Source organism: Taudactylus pleione, unplaced genomic scaffold (assembly GCF_031769625.1).
Source record: "Taudactylus pleione unplaced genomic scaffold, aTauple2 ptg000238l, whole genome shotgun sequence".
Classification (NCBI taxonomy): domain Eukaryota; kingdom Metazoa; phylum Chordata; class Amphibia; order Anura; family Myobatrachidae; genus Taudactylus; species Taudactylus pleione.
This window is the reverse complement of record NW_028284640.1, coordinates 156,436-184,285: the sequence shown is the minus strand read 5'-3', so window position 1 is coordinate 184,285 and position 27,850 is coordinate 156,436. Positions and strand designations below refer to the sequence as shown.

At 43.4% G+C, this 27,850-nt stretch overlaps 1 protein-coding gene across 4 annotated transcripts in view; it reads right to left on the bottom strand.

Moving 5' to 3' along the window:
- Positions 1-27,576, bottom strand: part of KIDINS220 (kinase D interacting substrate 220) — a 157,951-nt gene extending 130,375 nt beyond the window's left edge. For 2 of the 4 annotated variants that reach the window (XM_088479499.1, XM_088479502.1), the window contains exons 1-3: positions 27,456-27,576; positions 10,202-10,341; positions 6,564-6,662 (exon numbers count right to left, since the gene is read on the bottom strand). In XM_088479499.1, the coding sequence (XP_088335625.1) occupies positions 6,564-6,662; positions 10,202-10,309 (207 nt within the window). In that variant the 5' untranslated portion in view covers positions 10,310-10,341; positions 27,456-27,576. The remainder of the gene's footprint in view (positions 1-6,563; positions 6,663-10,201; positions 10,342-27,455) is intronic. The other 2 variants (XM_088479501.1, XM_088479500.1) reach the window with 1 other exon arrangement.
- Between the last annotated feature and the right edge of the window lie 274 nt (positions 27,577-27,850).

Genomic DNA, 27,850 nt, shown 5'->3' with positions numbered 1-27,850 from the left:
GGACCCACGCGCATCCTGGGAGCAGCTAAAAGCTTTAACTCCGTGGTGCCCGAGGATCCAGGATCCAGCTATACCCCAAGGTCACCCTGTGGACCCCTATGGACCCTGAAGTACAAATAGTCTATAATCCCTGCAACTGGTAGACAGTATCACAGTAGAATCATATATAACACCTATCAATAGGTCTAGAATTGCCCAGCCTTGCAATCACAAAGGCTTAGTTGTATGTCAAACCCTTAAAATAAATAATATGTTCTTATGCCTAATGGTGCATACACACGATCAGATTTTTCTTCAGATCTGAACGATAACGATTTAAAAAATGGCTCAATCGTTCATATCTGAGAGAAAAATCTGACATGTGTACAACGATGAACGATGCGCGTTCCCGTTTGTCAGATAACGATATCTGACATCTGATGTGTTTTCAAGTCAATTTTGGACGATTTTCATTAATGCAGTCAAAAATCGTTCAATCGTTTGCAAATCGTTCATCTGACATATCTGACCGTGTGTATGCACCTTAACACAGCAGGGTTACCAACTAACAATCATAGTATGTAATCCCCACACAGCCATATAACAGTCCAAATTGCATCATAGGGTTAACCACCTCCATCCAGGCTTTCATCCCTTTAATACACATGCTCACAATGCTTTGCCAGTAGCCTGTCTAAGCAAAGACCCCCTCCAACAGGTCCCTGAGCCTTTAATACTTACAGACTCCAGCGTGTGTCTGCAGCGTCCGTCAAGCACGAGACAGCCAAGAAAGCAGCAAAGCATGCATGGGGAGAAGGTCAGTGCATGCCCAGGCTGAATCCCCTGTCCCGGCATGACTAGTTAGCAGAGCGTTAGCATTACCCGGTCACGGAGCACCCTCTATTAGTGCGCGCCGGACACTCAGACAGTGACTCGGTGACCCCCCTTTAGGAGCTAAATTAGTAGAGCAGGTAGGTAACTAGCCCTGCTCTGTCAGCACACTGAGCACGGAAAACAGGGATTGAGGAGCTTCCAAAAACAGGATTTTGGTACTTCTCCAATAAATCCTTTCTCCGATTCCACAGAGGACACTGGAGTCTCAGTACAGTGGGGTATAGATGTGGGATAACCGGGACCTGGCACGTTAATAAATCTGAATAGTATCTAACTCCTCCCCCTCTATACCCCCTAGAGGTCAGTCTTAAGAAACTGTGCCCGAAGAGAGCTGGAAAATAGAATAATAGAGGAGAAGAGAAGCTAGAACATACATGAACAAACAAGCAAATATGCAAACAAATCAAGCAGACCTTGAAGAAAAACGACTGACTAAACCAGGAAGAACAATAACCAATGCAGGTGGAACAGCGCCGGGTGGGCATCCAGTGTCTCCTGTGGAATCGGAGAAAGGGATTTAATCGGTAAGTACCAAAATCGTGTTTTCTCCTTCATCCACTAGGGGACACTGGAGTCTCAGTACAGTGGGGACGTCCCAGAGCTCACATCCCGGGCGGAAGAGCGCTGAGAACCAAGCAAAACAGCACGGTAAAGGTTCAAATAGGGAAGACTGGAGAAAAGAGAGGACCAAAATCCCATGAGGCCGTTGGAGGTACAAACGAGGTTGCAACCCGACAACCCCTTGTAGAAATGTTTGGACCTCCGGCAATAATGCTAGTTTCTTCTGAAAGAAAATCGACAGAGCCGATATTTGAACCTTCAAAGATCCCAGACGAAGACCTGCTGATAAACCAGCCTGTAGAAAAAGAAGCAGCCTGGCTAAGTTGAATTCTGACGGTGGCGCACCCTTGCGTTCACACCAAGGGACATAAGCCTTCCATATACGATGATAGTGCTTTGAGGCAACTTCCTTTCTAGCCCTTAACATAGTAGGAAGGGATACCCTTTCCTTCTTACGATAGCCCTTTCAACAGCCACGCTGTCAGAAGCCGCTTTAAGTCTTGATAAACAGACCCTGTTGAAGTAGATCTTCTTGCAGAGGAAGAAGCCACGGGTCATCTATCAGTAGAAGACATAGGTTGGAATACCACTCCCGTCTGGGCCAGTCTGGAGCCACCAACAGAACCTTTACCCTTTCTCGTTTGATTCTTTGAAGCAGACGAGGAAGAAGTGGGAGTGGTGGAAACAGGTAAATAAACTGAAACCGCCAAGGAGTTGTTAGAGCATCCACTGCCACCACCTGTGGATCTCTTGTCCGTGAACAGTAAAGTGGCAGTTGATGGTTCAACCTCGACGCCATGAGATCTACCTGAGGGAGACCCCAACGCTGAATCAGTTGTTGAAAGACCTGTGGATTGAGCATCCATTCTCCCGGATGAATGTCTTGTCAACTGAGGTAGTCGGCCTCCCAATTTTCTACCCCTGGGATGAAAATATCTGATATCACTACAGCAAATTCCTCTGTCCAGAGAAGAATGCGGCTTACCTTCCTCATGGTGGACCGACTCTTGGTGCCGCCTTGTCTGTTGATGTACGCCACAACTGTGGCGTTGTCAGACTACACTCTGATGGCACGGCCCTTCAACAGATGATGTGCTACCTGGAGAGCACAAAATACGGCCCTTAGCCCCAGAATGTTAATGGGCAGTACCGCCTCCAGGCGAGTCCAGCAGCCCTGAAAGTGTCTTCCCCGAGTCACTGTCCCCCATCCTCTCAAACTGGCGTCTGTGGTGAGGAGAATCCATTCCCACATTGCAAACCGCTTGCCTGCCAATAGGCGAGAGGAATTCAACCACCAAAGGAGAGATGTTCGAGTCCTGTGTGACAGTTGAACTCTCTGATGAAGAAAAAGGTGGGACCCTGACCACTGAAAGAGGAGGTCCAGTTGGAATGGACGGGCATGGAACCTCCCGTATTGGATGGACTCGAAGGTCGCAACCATCTTCCCTGGAAGGCGAATACACATGTGTACTGACACCCTGTGATGACCGTATCAATCTCACCATGTGTTGGATGGAGGTGACCTTCTCCTGCGGAAGAAATACCTTCTGCTCCACCGTGTCCAAAATCATTCCTAGGAAATGCAGACGCTGAGTAGGCTGTAGATGAGTTTTTTGGTAATTCAGGAGCCAAATAAGGGACGATAGTAACCCCTTGTATCCGAAGAAGGGCCATCATTACTGCCATGACCTTCGTGAACACTCTTGGTGCTGATGAAAGACCGAAAGGTAAGGCCTGGAATTGAAAATGAGAGGCCCGCACTGCGAACCGAAGGAATGCCTGAGGAGAAGGCCAAATGAGTATGTGCAGATAAGCATCCTTTATAGCATCCTTTATGTCTGTCTAAGGATACGAGAAACTCGTATTGTAGGGACTTCATCTTGAACTTGAAAGTCCGCAAATAAGGATTGAGAGGTTTCAAGTTCAGAATGGGTCTCACCGAGCCATCCGGCTTGGGAACCACAAACAAGCTGGAATAAAAGCCTTGACCCTGCTGGTGGATAGGGACATGCACTATTACTCGAGAAGACAGTAGCTTTACTATTGCCTCCTGTATAACAACCCGTTTGTCCGCAGATGCCGGCAAACCGGTTGTGAAAAAACTAGCTTCAACCCCTGAATAATGATGTCCCGGACCCACGCGTCCTGGAAAGACTTGATCCAAACTTCTTTGAAATTGCAAAGGCGAGCTCCCACCCTGGGGTCCCCCAGGAGAGAAGGGAGCGCGTCACGCTGGAGGTTTACTGACGCCTTATTCTGCTGGGAGGAGGATGCAGTGGCTCTACCACTGCCTCTAGAACCAGGGGAGATAGCGGGAGCACCTCTGCCACAGCCCCTGAATCTCCCAGGAATACGAAAGGACCGAAAGGACGGTCCGGCAAAGGGCTTCCTGGGAGGAGCAGCAGATGGGAGATAAGTGGGCTTACCACCTGTGGCTTGAGATATCCACTTATCCAGTTCCGTTCCAAACAGAGCTTCTCCAGTGAATGGTAGCACTTCCACGGCTCCCTTGGATTCCGCATCCGCCTGCCATTGTCGCAGCCACAGGGCTTTGTGGCCTGAGACAGCCAAGGCCGAGGATCTAGAGGAAAGACTACCAATATCCTTAGAAGCCTCTCCGAGAAAAGCAGCAGACTCTGCAATTTGTTCCGCTAGAGGAACCAGATCCTCCGCCGGAGCCCCAGTCTTAAGGCCCTTAGCGAGCTGCGTAGCCCATGCTTCCACCGCCTAGGATGACCCAACAGCTGGCTAATGCGGGTCGAAAAGACACCCATGCTACAGTGTACATTGACTTCAAGGTAGTTTCTAACTTCCTGTCAGAAGGCTCCTTTAAAGACACTGCCCCTGGAACAGGGAGCACTGTCTTTTTTGACAGACATGACATTGAAGGGTCCACTGAAGGAGGTGTTTCGCATAATTTCCTGCTTTTTGCAGGAAAGGGATAGTATGATAAAAGCTTTCTTGAAATCTGAAACTTTTTATCAAGGTGTTTCCACGCTGAGGTAAGGATCTCCTCCAATTCCTCAGACACTGGAAGAGAGGATGCCAGGTTTTGCTTTTTATTAAAGATAGACGGCCTAACCTCTATAGGATCCCTGCCCTCAACATGTAACACCTGGCATATCACTGCAATCAGCGCCTCTACCCCTGATATACTCCGCTTCCTCTGGTGCCTGTTCCTCTATAGGGCCCTGTACCTCCCTTTCCTCCGTATCAGGCATGTCGTCCTCTTCCAGATAATCCCACATAAAATGATTCGGTGTTAGTCTCCTGGTAGGGACACTAGAGGACGATGCTACAGGAGGAACCTGGGCTGACATAACCCTTGTGAGCTCTTCCACAGACCTGGCTAAAGACCGCGGCCCAGTCTAGTTCAGAGAAGGCAGACCTTTGAGATCTTTCAACCTCTCTCCCCCTGCGAGAAGCTTCTAGCTCTGCAGACATTTGAGACATGACTGATGTAATTTGATCAGCCCATGAATTTTGTATGGATGCTGCAGTCTGTGTCTCTGAAACACACTTCTCACACAACAGGGAACTGGATGACAGTCCTTGTGTAAACTTCTCTGCACAATTCTTACAGGAGAAAGTTTTTTGTGCAGCCTTAGATGTCTTTTTACCACTTCACTGTACACAGACACACAGAGAAAAGTAGTGATACAGACAAACACACACAGAGAGACTGTTTGAAGACGAGATAAGGGCATAGAGGGAGTTTATGCTATCAACCCCGCCCAACCAGCACTGCTTCAGAGACTAGCGCTATTAACACAATATAATGCTCTAAACACAGTCTGATCTGGTCTTCACAAGTCTATCCCCACTGTGCAGGCAGAATCTGGGCAGACAGGTCTCTTTCTCTGCGTGTGTCAGCAGCCTTGTGTTTGTAAAATGGCCACCAGCCTCCTTCTGGAAGTGCTGGGGCTGCTGGGAGGCAGGAGCAGAGCTGCGTGTTAGGCTCCACCCCCGCCGTTCTGGCACCTTTCAGCGCTGCTGCTTAGTGCTTTTAATGCCCGCCTGTCATTTCCTCCTGGTCATCCTGCTACTCAGAGTGCCAGGAGTCACTAACCTGCTGCCAAAAGCTGCTGGCGGCGGGCTTGCTAATGGGGGGAGTGCGACGAACGCCGCACGCAGTGGTCTCTGTAGCCGAAGACCCCAGCGCGCGCTGCAAGCAGTGGCGGTGAGATCTCTCGGCAGCGCCAACGAAGCAGACAGGCAGGGGCAGTGAGTTGACTGTCTGATTCTCATGCTGATCGAGGAGCCATTGATTTTTTTAGCTGAGAGCTCTTGTATGTGATCAGCTCCCTTGGCACAAAATTTAGACTGGCCTGTAGGGGGGGTATAGAGGGGGAGGAGCTAGCTACTATTCAGATTTATTAAAGTGCCAGCTCCCGGTTATCCCACATCTATACCCCACTGTACTGAGGCTCCAGTGCCCCCTAGTGGATGAAGGAGAAATCATGGATATCACTAAAACCAGGACTGTTAGTGTGCCTTGAGGACCGTGGTTGGGACTCACTGGGTTAGAGGGTACTTGTGAATACAAATCAAGTGTTAGATTTCAGACTTATCTCCAGGCAGCAGAAAGGCTATATTCCCTGCTGAGGTTAACACACACATTTCAACACAAGTAATTGATGGGTTGTATTTGCCATATGCTCCATTCACGCTTTATGTATCTATAGGGGGAGGCATAAACACTAATGAGCATGCTAACTGCATTAACGAGAAACGCGAGAAGTATCCCAGTTCCCCAGACAAGTGCCTTAAGAGCCGGTGGCCCTAATCTTTAAGAAACAACTCATTTAGATTATACCTAAGGCCTTAGTACAAGCAGGATACCCATGCAGAGAATATGCAAGATAACCAATGAAAGCTGGGCCTTTCTTACATTAATGATAATGCTGGTTACATTCATATGTACCAAAGCTTAGGCAGGAACCTGTCATTACAAAACTAACCCTTTTGGTCTATTATAACTGAAATCATTATTTTAAAAAAGTAAATCTAGCAGCATTCAAACTAAAGAGAAGATTGAGAGAGTCTACGTTGTCCCAGGATGTCCCCCACCGATTGGCTAAGGTAGGTGTTTGTAGATCATCAGGTATGTACCGAGTTGGGACACTTACAACATCCTCTAGGTTGCAGTTTGCTCTTTTTTGGAGGAGCTCCTGAACAATTTCCAAGTTGCCCTGTTCCGCTGCTAGCATCAGCGCAGTCTGCCCATTCTGAAAAAAAGGCAACACATTTATTAGGTAGACTGGTCACATGCTAATTTTTATTTCAGAAAGAGGATCAACTGGGAGGCATTTTTAAACAGTATTGGCCTACATTCTGTCGCGCTGAGTTTTAGAGCAACAAGGAATAGATCTAACATCCTGTACATCGGTAATTCCTGTACATTCCTGCTACTTTATAAATTATTGGTCAGAGCTTATGAAAATTAGACCAATTTAGTAACCTAATATGTCCAGGCTTAACTCTGAAATTGAAGTCTTCAAATAAAGCTGCCCAATGTTTGTGAGCTACATGATTTTTCCTGTGCAGCTGGTGCCACCTAGTGCTCAGGGAACATCTAACACGCTGCATTTTAGTTGAAGCCACCACCTAAAACCGGCCCCATTTGTAATGAAACAGGTGTATATATACTCTGTGACTAATGCAGCAACACGATTACCAATGATACTCATTGAGGAGACAAAATAAACAAGGGCCCACATAAAAAATTACCGCAGTCTCATGGGAAATAAGTCAGGATATGTTGCAGCCATTATTTGGTACAGCTTGCCTAGGGCATTGGTTAAAGTTTTACGACAGAAATCACAGACACGCATGAATAGTTATTGGGGTGTGCGAGAGAAATGTAGACGTCTCCTGATTATCAGCAGTGCTATGTACTGTGACATGTGCTAATAACTTTTTAAAAATATTACAAATGGTCTGACAGAGTGAGGCAGAGGTTCCAAAACTCCGCCATTACAGTCCAGGTTTTAAAGGATATCTATGCTTGAGTCCAGATGCTTAAATCAAATTGACTGAGGTACTAATCAAAGTCACCTGTGCTCAAGCATGGATATCCTTAAAACATGGATTGTAATGGCACAGTTTGGGAACCTGTGGTGTAAGGGATTACTGCAGGGGCATTTCTAGAGAGGAGGGAGCCCGTGTTCAGTCTCCGACATGGGCCCCCTCCTCTACGCCCGACAGCGCACTGAGCTGTTTGCGGCCAGCGCCGGAGTTATAGACTCTGAGCACTAGAGTGTGCCCAGAGTCTATAATGTATGCACAGGTCACCGGGAAAATGGCCGCGGCGGCCATTTTCCCTGCGCAAGCGACGGGAAATGGCCGCCACGGCCATTTTCCAGTCATTTTACAGCGCCGGACCCCCGCGCAGACGTGGGACTCTGGAGAGGTAAGTAATATTATGGGTGCAGGGTGTGCGGCCCCCCTGGATCCAGGGACCCATGTTCCCCGCACCCATTATAGATACAACCCCTGGATTACTGATTTAGGACAACAAGCATAAAAGTTGATCTGACCTCTACAAAGTTTAGGTACTGATCACTAAAAATTAATCAGCCTAGGAGTTTACTAATAACTAATGCAAGATTAAAGCAAACCTATAGCCAATCACCATGGGTTACAGCAGGGGTGGGGAACCTTTACTTTGCAGAGTGCCATTTTGATGATACAGATAGATAGATAGATAGATAGATCTATCTATCTAATTATTCGCGGGCCGGATGCAGGCCACACCCCCTCTGTGTGATGTCAGACGGGGTAGGTGATTACAGCAATGCCCAAAGCATACTGAGGATGCTTCGGGGGAGCAGTAAGAGCAGCGGTGTGACCATATGAAGCACCCTAAGGACACTCCAGGCGGCACTGCTGCATGGAATCTGGCTGCAGTGTGACATTCTAGGCACCATGTTAGCCAGATGAGGTTAGCAGAAAAAAGTTCAGAGGGCCAGACCAAATTATTCCAGGGGCCTTATACCTTATACGGCCCCCGGGCCTGCGGTTCCCCATCCCTGGGTTACAGCATCTGTTACCAATGCATTTATTTTTTACTAAAGTCCTTCAATGTATGGTTCGTACCCCAATTGTCTATTTGCAGACACAAGGGGACTAAAACAGAAGTAACTTCGTATCTGGAACAAACAATGTTGCAATGCAAGAGGGGCAAATACATGTTTTATTTTTGCATGCATGGTAAATACAGGCTGCTTTTGCATGTTGCCCAGAAATACCAGACAGCTTTATAGATTTGAGTGTGGACACAGCCTTCTTACATCTAACTCTCTCCGCACATTGTACACCTGCCAAGCAGCAAGGTATTACCAAGGTGTAAAGTTACGTTCTCTGTGTTAATGCTTTACTCCCAATTCAGCATCAGTCCCTATATGTTTGCAGTGCTATTACTACTTTGCCTATAAATTAAGAGTATTGGTAGCAAGTGAAAATGACTAAGCCAGATCACATGAATGTAAGTCACACTGAATGACCATACTCACTAGGAAACAGTGTTACTCACTTCAGGTCAGATTGTTCCAAATGAGCAATTTCACCCAAAAGGTAAAATGACAGCCTGGAATTTACGTGTCTGGCTCACACTAAACAATGGCTTCTTCCTCCCCCAGGATCGGACATGATGAACAGTATGGCGAGCACCCTCTATGACACCTTTATGGTTCACTAAACATGGCTTCAGACCTAGATTTACTGAGGGACGCTCCCAGTCACTGCTCATGAGAGATGAAACAGTTAAGTCAAAGTTCCTCTATCTAAATGCTAAACATGAGAATGGTCTGCAGAAGAGCCAGGGGAACGGTCACTTATCAACATGTACAATGGTATTCGTTAGAAACAAGGAACTCGATTACACTGCAGAACAGTCAAATTATCATGAAATTCCATGGCAAGGTACCTTTTTTGCAATGTCAACACTCCAGCTGCTGTGTAACTACAATTACCAGCATGGCCTGTTTCACAACAGCTGGGTTAGCCACAGGCGGAGCCAGACTGGGGCATGAAGGGCCCACCGGAGAATGCAGCTGTATGGGCGCAAGCTTAAGGGATGTGGACAGCCACCAGAGGGGGTGACAGGGGTGTGTCAGGACCACCCACTGTGATGGATAGGAGGGCTCACCTTGGTGTAGTTTTTATAGAAACAAACCAAGCACCCAGGTTTATCCATGGTCATGCTCTACCTAGGTTACTGACCCTCTACTAGAGTAACAATGTATAATTTCAGTGCACGGTCTTGAACCTGACCCCTAGAGGGGGAATAGTGGGGCCCACTGGTGACTTCCCTTGTACCACCCCCTGTGGACCAGTCCAACACCAGCCACAGGAGTCACAAGGTCAGCCTATAAAAGGTCTATGCAGTAGAAATCATGTGTAATGATCATTCCGACCACTCACTTATTTTTCTATATACATAACGAAGAGAATGCATATAATGATTACTCTGGATTTTTAAAGCAAATAGGGACGGCCAATAATTCTTACTCATGTAATTGAGATATAGATCAGCCATAGATCATCAACACGCCCAGATGGTAGACTGCACTTAGCGGCCAGGTTATAAAGGACAAGGTTCATTCATAGAAATCTATTTTATATAGTAATCCCCCTTCGCTCTGCTAGTTGGTCATGGAGGGGCGCTATAAAATAAATAAATAAACTAGCCGACAAGTAAGAATCGTTCTATGACAAAACATTAAAACGGGGCACAAAGGGACATTGTCCAGAAGGACAGAAGTACCTCATTCCTCTCATCCACATCCTTGTATTTCTCCAGGAGCGTTTTCAGAGCAGCGATATTGCCCTCTTCCACGTAGGATAACAGGTTCTGAGGTACCAAGCTCGCCATGGTCACGGTTCGGTCTGGAGACTAAGGACAAACTGAGGATACAAGAACAACAAGAACTGTAAAAGTAATAGTGGAGAGTGTGCAATATAATGATTAGATAACAGTTCCTTACAGAAGACAGTGTTTTATTTATATAAGGTTTAATGTTACATACAGGAAGGGGAGTGTATAACGTTACCATTGTCCTACACGAGTGACAGGAGCCTCATTACGCTGCTGTAGGCGGTGCATATGCGCCATCTCCTATCTAATCCTCAGTCTCTGACTCCTGCTTGCCTACAATCCCCATCTCACATCAGAATACTGACCAATCATACGCAGCACTAATAATCACATGACTGGACAGGCCACTGCCTCCCACAAGAACAACACACTTAACACCTGAAATATTCTGTGCTACCGTGAGCATCAAGATGGGTTTTATTCTGAGTTGGAGGCAGCAGCAATGTTGAACGCAGTGGTGTAATGTTTTTGATCTATGCATGCACCCGATTCACACCGCACATGCAACTAGATATGGTTCAGAGTTATAGAACAAATCTAGAGGCGCGGCAGCAGAAACGTAAGGAGCGTTCCTAGGCGGTAACAGGGGAGTGTGTAATTAGCAAAAAATTCAGACGCAAATGTGGGGAAAGATGGCGGCAACTACGACAAACTCAGAATCAAGCCCAAAATGCTCAGACCCTAACCCAACACACTGTAAAAAATGAGCACATCATTATAGACAGTGTGAGGCAAAAATATGCAATGTTTCAGATACATTTCCAGGCACACACTGTTGGCGAGGTGGCATGGCCTCCAGGCACACACTGTTGGCGTGGTGGCATGGCCTCCAGGCACACACTGTTGGCGAGGTGGCATGGCCTCCAGGCACACACTGTTGGCGTGGTGGCATGGCCTCCAGGCACACACTGTTGGCGTGGTGGCATGGCCTCCAGGCACACACTGTTGGCGTGGTGGCATGGCAAGGATCGGGAAGTCGCACCTTATGGGCGATTTAATATTTGTCAGCCCAACCTCCCGATCCCATAGAAACCTGTACACACTGAGCTATGTCTGCAATGTGTTTGAGCCTCGCAGGCAGCTGACAGGAGGTCAAGCTGGGGACAGAGCACTCAGCTCATCAGGAACGTTTACCGATCAGCAGAGAGATCGATTAGGTGTGTACGCAGCTTCCTTCCCTTTCATGCACCTGTGATGGGCTTAGAAATTATTTGAGCAACTCCCATTCTGTTTATCACCCTCTATTAAAATTTCCTAATACTGTACTTACTATTGCACAGAAGAAAATTTGGGTTTTAGGTGGGAGTTCAATTGATTTTTGTGCACCTGTTAGTACAAGGGCGCCCAACAAAGCAATTCTATGGTTGCTGCGATCAGGCATGAGTGCCGTGGGCACCCAGATTTCTGCTCACCCCCTCCTGAGGTGGCAAACAGAAATCCATTAAAGCCGCTCTCATCAGCATTTTCGTCAGCGCGCCAAATTATTAGACAGGTTGCGCATCTAAACCCGATGCATTTGGGTGCAACATGCGCGAAAGGTAATTGTTTTGCATGACCATTAAATATCGCTCCCCGATCTCCCGTCACTTTAGAGATCAGACGCGAAGAAAAAAAACAGTTGAATTCCTCCCTTAGGGGGGTATTCAATTTGGAGCAAAAAGTCAGTGCTGCTCCACATCGGAGGTTTGACGGGGATAAAGTACCGGGCGCGTGCCCGCTTTATCCCCCGTATTCATTTAGGAATCAGAGAAAAACAGGAGCCGGCGGAAAGGTAAGTAGCGCCAAAAAAAAAAAAAATTGTTCCTGGGACCCCCTAAAGATGTCTAGACATGGGGGATCACTATGGGCACCCCCATTTTTGCCGGCTGAAGGAAGTCGGAGTTTGTAATAGCCGCAGCAGGTGCATAAATGCGGCTGAAGAAGAAAAGGGTGAAGAATAGCACCTAGTTTAAAAAAATAAAAACAAAAAACATATATATTTCCATCAAATTTGGGGTACATGAAAATGGGTGCAAGCCTATTTTTAAGTCCCTAAAGTAATTTTCAAAAATGCACCTGCCGCTACTACCCGCAATGAAGAAAACCCCTGCCGCATACATGGGGACCCCTGTGGCATCTACAGTCAGGTTCATAAATATTGGGACATTGACAGAATTTTCATATTTTGGCCTCTATTCACCACCACAATGGCTTTGAAATGAAACAAACAAGATGTGCTTTAACTGCAGACTTTCAGATTTAATTTGAGGGTAATTACATCCAAATCAGGTGAACGGTGTAGGAATTACAACAGTTTCTATATGTGCCTCCCACTTTTTAAGGGGCCAAAAGTAATGGGACAAACTAAACAATCCTAAATCTAACTTTCACTTTTTAATACTTTGTTGCAAAACCTTTGCAGGCAATTACAGCCTGAAGTCGGGAATGCATAGACATCACCAGACGCTGGGTTTCATCCCTGGTGATGCTCTACCAGGCCTCTACTGCAAATGTCTTCAGTTCCTGCTTGTTCTTGGGGCATTTTCCCTTCAGTTTTGTCTTCATCAAGTGAAATGCATGCTCAATCGGATTCAGGTCAGGGGATTGACTTGGCCATTGCATAACATTCCACATTTTAGCCTTAAAAAAACTCTATGGTTGCTTTTGCAGTATGCTTCGGGTCATTGTCCATCTGCACTGTGAAACGCCGTCCAATGAGTTCTGAAGCATTTGACTGAATATGAACATATAATATTGCCCGAAACACTTCAGAATTCATTCTGCTGCTTTTGTCAGCAGTCACAGCATCAATAAATACAAGGGAACCAGTTCCATTGGCAGCCATACATGCCCACGCCATGACACTACCACCACCATGCTTCACTGATGAGGTGGTATGTTTTGGATCATAAGCAGTTCCTTTCCTTCTCCATACTCTTCTCTTCCCATCACTCTAGTACAAGTTGATCTTTGTCTCATCTGTCCATAGGATGTTGTTCCAGAACTGTAATGGCTTTTTTAGATGTTTGGCAAACTCTAATCTGGTCTTCCTGTTTTTGTGGTTTACCAATGGTTTAAATCTTGTGGTGAACCCTCTATATTCACTCTTGTGAAGTTTTCTCTTCATTGTTGACTTTGACACATATACACCTACCTACTGGATAGTGTTCTTGCTTTGGACAACTGTTGTGAAGGGGTTTTTCTTCACCAGGGAAATAATTCTTCTGTCATCCACCACAGTTGTTTTCCGTGGTCTTCCGGGTCTTTTGGTGTTGCTGAGTTCTCCGATGCGTTCTTTCTTTTTAAGAATGTTCCAAACAGTTGATTTGGCCACACCTAATGTTTTTGATATCTCTCTCATGGGTTTGTTTAGATTTTTCAGCCTAATAATGGCTTGCTTCACTGATAGTGACAACTCTTTGGATCTCATATTGAGAGTCGACAGCAACTGATTCCAAATGCAAATGTCACACCTAGAATCAACTCCAGACCTTTTACCTGCTTAATTGATAATGAAATAACAAGGGAATAGCCCACACCTGTCCATGAAATAGCTTTTGAGTTGATAGTCCCATTACTTTTGGCCCCTTAAAAAGTGGGAGGCACATATAGAAACCATTGTAATTCCTACACCGTTCACCTGATTTGGATGCAATTACCCTCAAATGAAATCTGAAAGTCTGCAGTTAAAGCACATCTTGTATGTTTAATTTCAAAGCCATTGTGGTGGTGAATAGAGGCCAAAATATGAAAATTCTGTCAATGTCCCAATATTTATGCACCTGACTGTATTTCGCTACTTTAGTATTTTGTCCCCTGTATTTATTTATTGTTACCCCAAAATTCAAGTAAATTTTTTGAGGTGTCCAGATTTTTTTTTTAAACTTTTTTTTGACACACACCAATTTTTGGGGCCATTGCCAGGGGTGCAGGCTATTTTTTTTTTAAGCCTGCACCCCTAAACCCCAATTCTGGTCTTTTTTTCGCCATGTAACATGTTTTTAACGAAGAGTCTTCGCACCGGCGAAAAGTCTTTGAAATTGAATAGGGGGATAATTAAAATAGGCGAAGATTACATCATCACAGCTTTTCGCAGCCAAATTGAATACAGCCCTGTGTGTGAAAACCCTTCTCCCACTGAACAGCATTAGATGTATCAATTCAGTGCACATGTAACTGCTTTAAGGCGAGCTTTACAAATGTGCTCTGAGGTAGTTTAATGACTGATGGTTCTAACTAACTGGACAATATTTGCACTAGTTTGTCTAATCTTTAAACATTGCACTGATAAGATACAGAATAAGCAATAGCATGTCAATCAAAAGTTTATCCTGATTGCTGATTGAATGATTATTTTATTTGCAGTGTAGGAAATAAGTTATTGATTTGGTTGTGAAGGACAGAAATAGCAAAATCATACAAGCCAGCTTGTAGGTTACCTTGACGGCAGTAAGCGCACTGTGTATCCGCTTGTACAGATGAAAATTACCTCAAAATTTACGCACGTCTGTGAAGCAGACCACTGTGTAAACTGTGCTAGCTTCAGGAACAGTGATCTATGTGCTTGTACAATGCATGTGTGACATCTCCCGTTCATACGGCAGTCTGCGAGAACAGCCAGCGGTCACTGATCCGACCAATGACTGTACAAATTGGCACAGTGGTTTACTCGCATTAGCCTGGGAAACTCACGACAAAACACTTATGTGAACTGTTTTACATTCTGATAGGCTTCTGAAACATATACATACACTGCACATCTGAGGAATACTAAAGTATTCTTCTAATAACCTACTTGCATTTTTATGTTTGTATGACATTGAAAGCATGGGTACCTTGGCACCAGATGGGCAGGCATGGGAAAACTGCAGGGGATTTTACAGTTACCAGTGTCACGGTTGTACCACCTCTCGTATAACAACTAGCCAACATGGATCTGTGGTCAGAAACAAACCACTGATTGAAGGGACAGAGCATGGCATATCAGAACCACGGCGTGGTCTGATGGATCTCTTTCACCACAGATGAAGATGAATCCATCTAGCAAAGTGTCAGTCCTGCAGCTGGTGCAATTGCAGGGGGAGTCTGCGGCACACATTTGGTGCCTTGATTTAACTAAAGCGGCATTTTTATAAGAAAACAGTTGCAAAATAGAGCTCCAAATGTTCTTACTTGGGAATAAAGCTCCGGATGTTCTTACTTATTTATTACCAGTTATTTATATAGTGCACACATATTCCGCAGCGCTTTACAGAGAAAATTTGTCCATTCACATCAGTCCCTGCCCCAGTGGAGCTTACAGTCTATATTCCCTATCACATGCTCACTAGGGTTAATTTGCGTTGGGAGTCAATTAACCTAACAGTATATTTTTGGAGTGTGGGAGGAAATTGGAGTACCCAGAGGAAACCCACGCAAGCACAGTGAGAATATACAAACTCCACACAGTTAGGGCTGTGGTGGGAATTGAACCCATGACCTCAGTGCTGTGAGGCAGTAATGCTAACCATTATACCATCTGTGCTTGTTACTTGGGAACAAAGCTCCTGATGGTCTTCCTTGGGAACAAAGCTCCTGATGGTCTTCCTTGGGAACAAAGCTCCTGATGGTCTTCCTTGGGAACAAAGCTCCTGATGGTCTTCCTTGGGAACAAAGCTCCTGATGGTCTTCCTTGGGAACAAAGCTCCTGATGGTCTTCCTTGGGAACAAAGCTCCTGATGGTCTTCCTTGGGAACAAAGCTCCTGATGGTCTTCCTTGGGAACAAAGCTCCTGATGGTCTTCCTTGGGAACAAAGCTCCTGATGGTCTTCCTTGGGAACAAAGCTCCTGATGGTCTTCCTTGGGAACAAAGCTCCTGATGGTCTTCCTTGGGAACAAAGCTCCTGATGGTCTTCCTTGGGAACAAAGCTCCTGATGGTCTTCCTTGGGAATATTGTATGCCTAAAAGCTAGGAAAAGCCTCAAATAGTCTCAAACTTTGCTTAATGCAACAGCCTCCCCAATTTAGATCTTAAGCCCTGTCTATTGCCTTACAAATGCAGACTGTTCTATTAGGCTCATGTGCCTAACAGAGGAGTTGTTCAGTTAGCTAAAGCCACAGTGGAGTCTGAGGAAGACTAAACAATGTCCTTTTCATGGTTTACCTAAGAAAAGGTCAGCGATAATGATTGCAGTCATTCTAACTAAATCTATGACTTTTAAATTATAGGAATAAGACAGACAAGTCTTCCCTAATAACATTATTATTATCCTTTATTTTCATGGTGCCACAAGGGTTCCACAGCGCATTCCAAATGAGCAAAACAAGAACACAGCAACTTATAGTACAAAACAATGCAGGAAAAGAACATGGTATATAAACATTGCTGCATCCGCCATCATAACACTCAAATAAGCAGCGGGGAAGTAGGGGTTGGGTACAGGATCCCAGCGGTTGAGATGTCAGCGTCCAGATTACAGACAACGGCATCAACAGGCAGAATCCAGATAAAATTAAATATCCTACCCCTAACCCACCTTTCCCACAGCCTAGCCCTAAACCTAACTCCCCCACCCGCAACCTAAGCCTAATACTTACCTTCAGGATGACAGCGGTCAGGATTCTGGAGCCAGAATTATGACTGCTGTCGGTATTCCAGCGCCAGTATTCTGAACGCTGGGAAGACAAGTTACATTTTAAAAGGGGACATCCAAGCCATGTACTGACACCAGTCACATTGCTTGGTTAGCATTGCATTTTGCTGCATTGGTATCTTTGGCACAAACATGACCAGTGTGTTCTTCCTCTGGGCGCTCTTGCGTCTGGTAACTTAACTGATTTCTAAACGACTAGTGGTCCTAGTGTCGCAGTAGCAGTGACTGATATGAATGAATATTCTCTGTACAACACTGCAAAATATGCAAGCATTATATTAAGAGAATAGTAAAAAAAAATAAAAAATAATAAAATGTATATATATATATATATATATATATATATATATATATATCTCATACATATCTCATACACACACAATTCTGTGCAGAAGTTTTGGGCAAGTGTGGAAAAAATGCTGCAAGGTAAGTATTAATAGTTTATTTTTTATCAATTAACAAAACGCAAAAGTGGATGTACAAAAGAGAAATCTAAATCAAATCAATATTTGGTGTGACCACCCTTTGATTTCAAAGCTGCATCAAGTCTTCTAGGTACACTTGCACACAGTTTTTGAAGGAACTCGGCAGGCAGGTTGTTCCAAACATCTTGGAGAACTAACCACAGATCATCTGTGGATGTAGGCTTGCTCAGATCCTTCTGTCTCTTCATGTAATCCCAGGCAGACAAGATGATGTTGAGATCGTTGAGATCAGGGCTCTACAGGAGCCATATTATCACTTCCAGGACACCTTGTTCTTCTTTATGCTGAAGACAGTTTTTAATGACATTGGCTGTATATTTTGGGGTTGTTGTCCTGCTGCAGAATAAATTCAGACGCCTCCCTGATGGTATTGCATGATGGATAAGTACCCGCCTGCATTTCTCAGCTTTGAGGACACCATTAATCCTGACCAAATCCTGCAGCCCCAAACTTGTAAGGAACCTGGATCCACCATGCTTCACGGTTGCCTGCTGACACTCATTAGTGACTCTCCAGCCCTTCTGCGAACAAACTGCTTTCTGTTACAGCCAAATATTTAAAATTTTGACCAGTCCAGAGCACCTGCTGCCATTTTTCTGCACCCCAGATCCTATGTTTTCATGCATAGTTGAGTTGCTTGGCTTTGTTTCAACGTTGAAGGTATGGCTTTATGTCTGCAATTCTTCCATGAAGACCACTTCTGGCCATACTTCTCCGAACAGTAGATGGGTTTCCCACTAGTTTCTGCCAGTTCTGAGCTGATGGCACTGCTGGACATTTTCCGATTTTGAAGGGAAGTAAGCATTGTGTGTTTGTCATCTGATGCACTAAGTTTCCTTGTGTAACTATCTTGTGTCTTGTTGCTGTGCTCAGTCTTGCCATGACCTGTGACATGAAACTATCTTCCACAACCTCACCATTGTAGCAAAGTTTGGCTGTTCCTCACCCAGTCTTAAGCCTCCTACAACCGACTATAATATTACAAAATCCCCGACTTTGTGCAAGTGTACTTAGAAGAATCGATGCTATTTTGAAGGCAAAGGGTGGTCGTGCCAAATATTGATTTGAATTAGATTTCTCTTCTGTTCATTCATTTTTTTTTTTTTTATCAATAAACAAAATGCAAACTATTAACACTTCTATTTTTTTTAATGCATTTTTACTTTGCAGCATTTTTTTCTACACCTGCCTAAAACTTAGGCACAGTATTGTAAATAATCAATTGTGGGTAAATTTCAACAGGTCTAATTAAATGTTCAGGTGCAGTTATAGTCTATGTAGCAGCATAGAACGCCATCGAATGGCAAAGTCATCCTAGCTAGTAACTTGCCCGTATGGAATATGGATGCTATATACTAGGAGAAGGACATTCCATCCCTGCTACAGTCACACTGACACACACACAGCTCAGTAGTCCAGCAGTAGATAGATCTTCAATGTTGAGGACCAATAAGGCCTTGAACAAGTGACAAATATAATTGGCCATCATACACAGAGAAACTCAAATGTCACTTCACTTTACAGTGTTCTCCCCAGGCTGTTTTTGGCAGGTGCACCACCCGGCAAGAAACAGCCTACCACCCGGCACTTTGAAAGCCTCCAAGTGGGGACAGTATCTGGGAGCTGTATAAAAAGGACCAGATCCTACAGACTGCAGCTTTTTCTTAAATCAGTCGACTGGGCCTCAAATAAGAAGAAGAGAATCAATGGATAAAATGTTATTTCAAATCATTATAAGGTCAAGGTTTAAAACATTTTATTATTGCGAAGGCCCCACCCGGCTACTTCTTGATGCCACCCGGATGGAAACATTTTCTGGGGAGAACACTGCTTTAACATCTATATTCATTTATTGGTCATCACAACAGAACATAGCATGCAAAGCACTTCAAGGTTTCAGCATTCTCATCGAGCATTTATCTATTTGGTAAACACATCTGCTAATTACAGTAATTCGGTCATTTAATAAAACCATAAAATGGCAAGATGCCAGTCACTGTATCCCCCCAAAGGAAACGACACATGAAAAACATTTGATTACATTTTTGTCACGGGTTCTACAATGATTAGTTTGTTCGCCTTTTCCTATTAACCGTTAATTATATTCACTAATCTGTGAGTCCCTATGTAATTGGTGCATTCTTTGATGTGCAGATTGGTTTTATTGCAAGTTAGAGACACTGATTCCTGTTCTCAATACGATTTGTATTTCAATAATGTACTTCTGGATTATTTGTTGATCATAAAAGCCCCTATTTACTACAATCTGCATCTAAAATGTGGTTGTAGAGTGATATTTCAAACTAAATTCGCAGCAATATCAAATGGATGTACTAACATCCGCATTCAGGGATAAAAGCTCTGCGATAAAGCTCTATCCCTGCAAATCCCGTCCGCACACTTTTCTCTGTAATTTTGGAAAAAATGCAGGGAGCACATGTTTGTGCATGCGCCACAACAGCAAACCCCCCCATGGGATAAATTGCTGGCCATGGGATAAATACTTGCGTTATACCAGCAAATTTATCTACCCTAACGTTTTCCCTTCTTCAGCGCACAATGCAAAACCCAATCACAATGATAGGCACAAAGGCAGCATAAATGGGTGTAGCAGGTATTACCGCCGGCCACATGGCCAGCGGTTCAAATCCCGACAGCGGGAGCCCGACAAGGGTGAAGATCCCAATCGTTCCTGAGTTATCGCTAACCTAATTCCCCCCCCCTAATCCTGATCCGCCCTTAGGGGTGCTTAACCCTAACCTCCCCCCCCCCCCCACGGCTTACCTTCGTTCGATATGCCGGCGTCCGGTTAATGACAGCAGTCGAGTTTTCGACGCCTGTCATTTGTACCACGCCGGGATTAGAAAGTCTGGAAGCCGGCGGTTGGCACTTAGACCGTCGGCTTCCAGACTACACGCCGCATAAATACATTCTTAAAATTTTACAGCAATAACCTTGTGTATTAAGCAGTGGTGATAAAAGTTGTAATGAAAGTGGAAGTCTGACTGATATTTCTACATTATTTTTGAATACAAATTATACACTGGGAATACATCACACGTGTGCTGTGGTGAAAACAGAACAAGATGTACACAGAACAAAATAATGCTAATGAGACAGCAATAAACCAACGTGTCTATCCTACCACTGCTAGGAATCCAACTTTTATTTTCATCAAAGGTCAATTGCAAATTAAAGAGGTTAAGCAATGCCATAACAGGCTAATTAACTATTATCATTTAACACTTAATAAGTGAAACCACTACAGCAAATAAGACCAAAGTCCATGATCTTTCAGAAACACTTTGCATTTGTACGTCTGTATTGTTATTTATTTTGGCAACACGGGAACAGATTTATGCAGCAAAGAGTTTAATATAGGGGACGTCACTAAGCAAGAAACTCTCCCCGGGATGCTAGTACACAGAAGCAGACAACCACTTCCAAACCAGGCACTTGTTGCACATGGATAATGATAAAAAATGTAAAAAAAAGTCTCCCCTTCCTCTATAAAAGAAAAACGTAAGATCATGCTTAATATCATTATAGAGAAATAGCTGACATAGATAATATAGAGATATTGGAAAATGTTTCAGTTATGAGCTAGTGATAAACAAATCATGCAACGCGAAGCCGTCCATACACGGTGCGATATGCACCTTACGACACGATGGGGGTTCCGACGGTCGACATAAGTATCAGGCGGTCCCAAACACAGTGCGATCGGGTGGCCGACGCCCGATATGACGCCCCCCGGACGGCGCTGCATGGGATCATAATTCGCATCCCTAGATCAACTGAACCTGCAGTAAAGTTCTGGAGGAGCGATGTATGACCCCACGGGTGCGTGCAACGTGCAGATATCACACCCATACACGGTACGATGTAGCAGCGAAATCGTACCATTCCTACGGATCGGCTGCTATATTGCACAGTGTATAGGCACCTGTAGATTATGCATGTTTGCAGGTTATGCATACAAATAACCCAGATATTAAAGTTTTGGTGCCAGACTATTACAGACAGCCTGTGCCCCCTCACCGCAACTAGCGCCAGCCTGTGCCCCCTCACCGCAACTAGCGCCAGCCTGTGCCCCCTCACCGCAACTAGCGCCAGCCTGTGCCCCCTCACCGCAACTAGCGCCAGCCTGTGCCCCCTCACCGCAACTAGCGCCAGCCTGTGCCCCCTCACCAGCACTGTTGTGTACAGTGTGACTGCTCTGCACTGTGTATGTGAGTTGTAATCACCAAGAAGCAGGCTTATAACATATGTCCTAGATAGGATGCTATCAATCGCTGACAGTTTCTAGTCCTAGAGGAGTTCTTAGAAAGAAAACATAATCAGTCACCAGGGCGTCATGGTGCCCAGGCTTTGCCCAGGTAGGGGATAGATATTTGGAGAAAGGACAGTGTTTTGGTGATGTGTATCTAAGAATTGTGTTTTACAGCTGCTGCATTTTTATTTAATTTACAAAACTAGATCATTGGAAACAATAAGAGCCCAATCCAGTGTAAGAACCCGGACATCATTTTATATTACACAGATCATTCATTCTGAAATACACAACTTCCTCTCTATATTTCCTAAAGAGGCTACCACCATTCTGGTACACAGATTGCCATGTAGGACCCAAATTTCACAGCACTGTTCTCCAACCCTGAGCTCAATACAATCTGTACCTGTAGCGAGGAGACAGCAGAGATTTGCAGCTGCGTGTGTCGCTATGAAGCAGCCTGAACACATCAGATTATTACAAGCAGCAGCGTCTGAGAGACAAAGCCCCCACCAGCCAGCCAGCCATCCATCCATCCATCCCCCTTTGTCTGACAGGGACACAGAAATACACCCTGCTAGGTGGAACAAGTCTATCATGTAGAACGTCAAACAGGTTCTTTATTATCTATAGTTGAACAAACATCAGGATTTAGAAATAATAATTAAAAAAACACTGTACACCCTTGTATTGGTATGATGTATAAATTTTTTTTTAGAAAATATAACCAGGACAAATGCCCATCATTAGCATTATAGGGTGTTTATAGGTAAATAACAGAACATAATAGCACAGGAATGACACGATGGATACAGGAATCTACCACACCCAAGATGAGACAGAGGGGAGCTGACAAGTACATGAATCGGCATTTACTGTATAATAGGCATGGGTAGGTATATACTGTATAATAGGCACAGGTAGGTATATACTGTATAATAGGCACAGGTAGGTATATACTGTATAATAGGCACGGGTAGGTATATACTGTATAATAGGCACAGGTAGGTATATACTGTATAATAGGCACAGGTAGGTATATACTGTATAATATGCACGGGTAGGTATATACTGTATAATAGGCACGGGTAGGTATATACTGTATAATAGGCACGGGTAGGTATATACTGTATAATAGGCACAGGTAGGTATATACTGTATAATATGCACGGGTAGGTATATACTGTATAATATGCACGGGTAGGTATATACTGTATAATATGCACGGGTAGGTATATACTGTATAATAGGCACAGGTAGGTATATACTGTATAATATGCACGGGTAGGTATATACTGTATAATATGCACGGGTAGGTATATACTGTATAATAGGCACAGGTAGGCATATACTGTATAATATGCACAGGTAGGTATATACTGTATAATAGGCACAGGTAGGTATATACTGTATAATATGCACGGGTAGGTATATACTGTATAATATGCACAGGTAGGTATATACTGTATAATATGCACGGGTAGGTATATACTGTATAATATGCACAGGTAGGTATATACTGTATAATATGCATGGATAGGTATATACTGTATAATAGGCACAGGTAGGTATATACTGTATAATAGGTATATACTGTATAATAGGCACAGGTAGGTATATACTGTATAATAGGCACAGGTAGGTATATACTGTATAATATGCACAGGTAGGTATATACTGTGTAATAGGCACAGGTAGGTATATACTGTATAATAGGCACAGGTAGGTATATACTGTATAATAGGCACAGGTAGGTATATACTGTATAATATGCACGGGTAGGTGTATACTGTATAATAGGTATATACTGTATAATAGGCACAGGTAGGTATATACTGTATAATATGCACGGGTAGGTATATACTGTATAATAGGCACAGGTAGGTATATACTGTATAATAGGCACAGGTAGGTATATACTGTATAATATGCACAGGTAGGTATATACTGTGTAATAGGCACAGGTAGGTATATACTGTATAATAGGCACAGGTAGGTATATACTGTATAATAGGCACAGGTAGGTATATACTGTATAATATGCACGGGTAGGTGTATACTGTATAATAGGTATATACTGTATAATAGGCACGGGTAGGTATATACTGTATAATATGCACGGGTAGGTATATACTGTATAATAGGCACAGGTAGGTATATACTGTATAATATGCACGGGTAGGTGTATACTGTATAATAGGTATATACTGTATAATAGGCACAGGTAGGTATATACTGTATAATAGGCACAGGTAGGTATATACTGTATAATATGCACGGGTAGGTATATACTGTATAATAGGCACAGGTAGGCATATACTGTATAATATGCACAGGTAGGCATATACTGTATAATATGCACGGGTAGGTATATACTGTATAATATGCACGGGTAGGTATATACTGTATAATAGGCACAGGTAGGTATATACTGTATAATAGGCACAGGTAGGTATATACTGTATAATAGGCACAGGTAGGTATATACTGTATAATATGCACAGGTAGGTATATACTGTATAATAGGCACAGGTAGGTATATACTGTATAATAGGCACGGGTAGGTATATACTGTATAATATGCACGGGTAGGTATATACTGTATAATAGGCACAGGTAGGTATATACTGTATAATATGCACAGGTAGGTATATACTGTATAATAGGCACGGGTAGGTATATACTGTATAATAGGCACAGGTAGGTATATACTGTATAATAGGCACAGGTAGGTATATACTGTATAATAGGCACAGGTAGGTATATACTGTATAATAGGCACAGGTAGGTATATACTGTATAATAGGCACAGGTAGGTATATACTGTATAATATGCACAGGTAGGCATATACTGTATAATATGCACAGGTAGGTGTATACTGTATAATAGGTATATACTGTATAATATGCACAGGTAGGCATATACTGTATAATAGGCACAGGTAGGTATATACTGTATAATATGCACAGGTAGGTATATACTGTATAATATGCACAGGTAGGTGTATACTGTATAATAGGTATATACTGTATAATATGCACAGGTAGGTATATACTGTATAATAGGCACAGGTAGGCATATACTGTATAATATGCACAGGTAGGTATATACTGTATAATATGCACAGGTAGGTATATACTGTATAATATGCACGGGTAGGTATATACTGTATAATATGCACAGGTAGGTATATACTGTATAATATGCATGGATAGGTATATACTGTATAATATGCACAGGTAGGTATATACTGTATAATATGCACAGGTAGGTATATACTGTATAATATGCACAGGTAGGTGTATACTGTATAATAGGTATATACTGTATAATATGCACAGGTAGGTATATACTGTATAATATGCACGGGTAGGTATATACTGTATAATATGCACAGGTAGGTATATACTGTATAATATGCACAGGTAGGTATATACTGTATAATAGGCACAGGTAGGTATATACTGTATAATAGGCACAGGTAGGTATATACTGTATAATATGCATGGATAGGTATATACTGTATAATAGGTATATACTGTATAATATGCACAGGTAGGTGTATACTGTATAATAGGTATATACTGTATAATATGCACAGGTAGGTATATACTGTATAATATGCACGGGTAGGTATATACTGTATAATAGGCACAGGTAGGTATATACTGTATAATATGCACAGGTAGGTATATACTGTATAATAGGCACAGGTAGGTATATACTGTATAATATGCATGGATAGGTATATACTGTATAATATGCACAGGTAGGTATATACTGTATAATATGCACAGGTAGGCATATACTGTATAATATGCACAGGTAGGTGTATACTGTATAATAGGTATATACTGTATAATATGCACAGGTAGGTATATACTGTATAATATGCACGGGTAGGTATATACTGTATAATATGCACAGGTAGGTATATACTGTATAATATGCACGGGTAGGTATATACTGTATAATAGGCACAGGTAGGTATATACTGTATAATAGGCACAGGTAGGTATATACTGTATAATAGGCACAGGTAGGTATATACTGTATAATAGGCACAGGTAGGTATATACTGTATAATAGGCACAGGTAGGTATATACTGTATAATATGCACGGGTAGGCATATACTGTATAATATGTGCAGGTAGGTGTATACTGTATAATAGGTATATACTGTATAATAGGCATGGGTAGGTATATAATTTATAATAGGCATGGGTAGTTATATAAATGTACTGTATAATAGACATCTTCTGTATAAGCAGTGCAGGTATGTACAATATATACTATAGAATACTTACGGATGGGCACATACACTGGAATAGGTATTCACTGTGTACAGTATACCAGCTCATGCCTGCAGAATATGCTTAGGTACAATGTATATACCTACCAATACATATTATTCCTGCGTATAACCAACCATGCTGACAGTATATGCCTATTATACACTATGTCTACAGTGGAATCGGTATGTAGTATCGGCAGACAGGATGCCTCCTGTCAAAATACTGACTGCGGCATCCAGATGGTCGGTATCCCGTCGGGTAAGTATACTAACCCTCCCTTCTTGTAGTCGCACCCTAACCCCCCTCGTTAGTGCCTAAACCTAACCACCCCCAAAACAAATCCTAACTATAACCCCGCTATGCTGCCTAAATATAAACTCCCGCCACACGCGGCCCCCCTCCCCCCCGCAGCTAACAGCTAAGACGCCCCAGACTTACCTGGTACAGGAAGGCGTCCTTCAGAATTAAGGCGTTGGCATGAAGATAGGAGTCTGTATTTCGACGCCTATCTTAAGTCCCGTGTCGGGCTTCCCCCATTGGGATTTAGAGCGGCGGCATCCTGGCTGCCAGTCTGCTAACTACATCCTGCCTAGGGTATGTGTCTATAATATGTACTGTATATCTACCCATGACTACAGTGTAAAAATATATATATATATATATATTTTTTTTTTTTCCTACCCATTCCTAGTATATGTAAAGTATTTGCCTATTATTGTATATGCCTATTATACAGCATATACCTACCCATGTCTACAATATATGCCTATTCTATGCTAAAAATGTATATATCTATTATACAGTGTATACATACCTATGTCTATTATATTTAAAGTGTATATACACCTTTCCATGCCTACAGTATATGCCTATTATACAGTGTATAACTAACCAAGTCCACAGTGTATGCCTATATGTACAGTGTATACCAACCCATGCCTATTCTACAGCATATACCTACTGTACCCATGCATTTTATAAGGTATATACCTACTGTACCCATGCATTTTATAAGGTATATACCTACTGTACCCATGCCTATTATACAGTATACTCTGCACATATAATAGACATATGTAGGTATATACACTGTACACTTAATAGGCCTATACAGTAGGAGAAATGGATAGCCGGTATAGACATGTACTATACAGAATAGGAATATACATATAAGATGCATATACTGTATGCACACGAATAGGTATATACATATAAAATACACAATATCCCAGGCTGAGGTCCGTGCTATCACAGTATGAGCAGGACACGGACAGGGTGCAGGGATGGATGATTATTCAGGGGCGATGACGATGATGATGTTATTGCTGTGAGTGACAGGCAGCCAGAGCACAACATACACACAGCTTATCATCAGCAATAACATAGCACATCAGAGGCAGCATGCCTCCCACAGTCACCGTACAAATACAAGCCGTATGTTAACCACACACCAGGTCACCCAGCGTTGCTGTCTCACCGAGATAGAGGCCGTTCTCAATGCTCAACCCTCAGCCGTCACCGTCCGTCTCACCAGCAGGCGGCCATCTTACCTTCCCGGAACTCGGGAGGAGATTCAACTCAGCAACAGCGCGGATCACGTGATCTGCAAAACCAACTCCAGGTCGAGAGCGGGAAACAGCCAATCACTGTGTGTTGGGCGTGGTTACAGGCGGGTGGAGGCGGAATTAGTGTTCAGCGTCAACGTGTTACCACGGTAACGTTGCAAATGCTCTATTCAAAGGCTAAGCCGCTGAGCGGAGACTGAGTAAGAAGGGAGGGAGAGGCAGAGAGTGACAGGGAGATGCATAGGATGATAGGGAGAGGCAGTGGGTGACTGGGAGATGCATAGGATGATAGGGAGAGGCAGAGGGT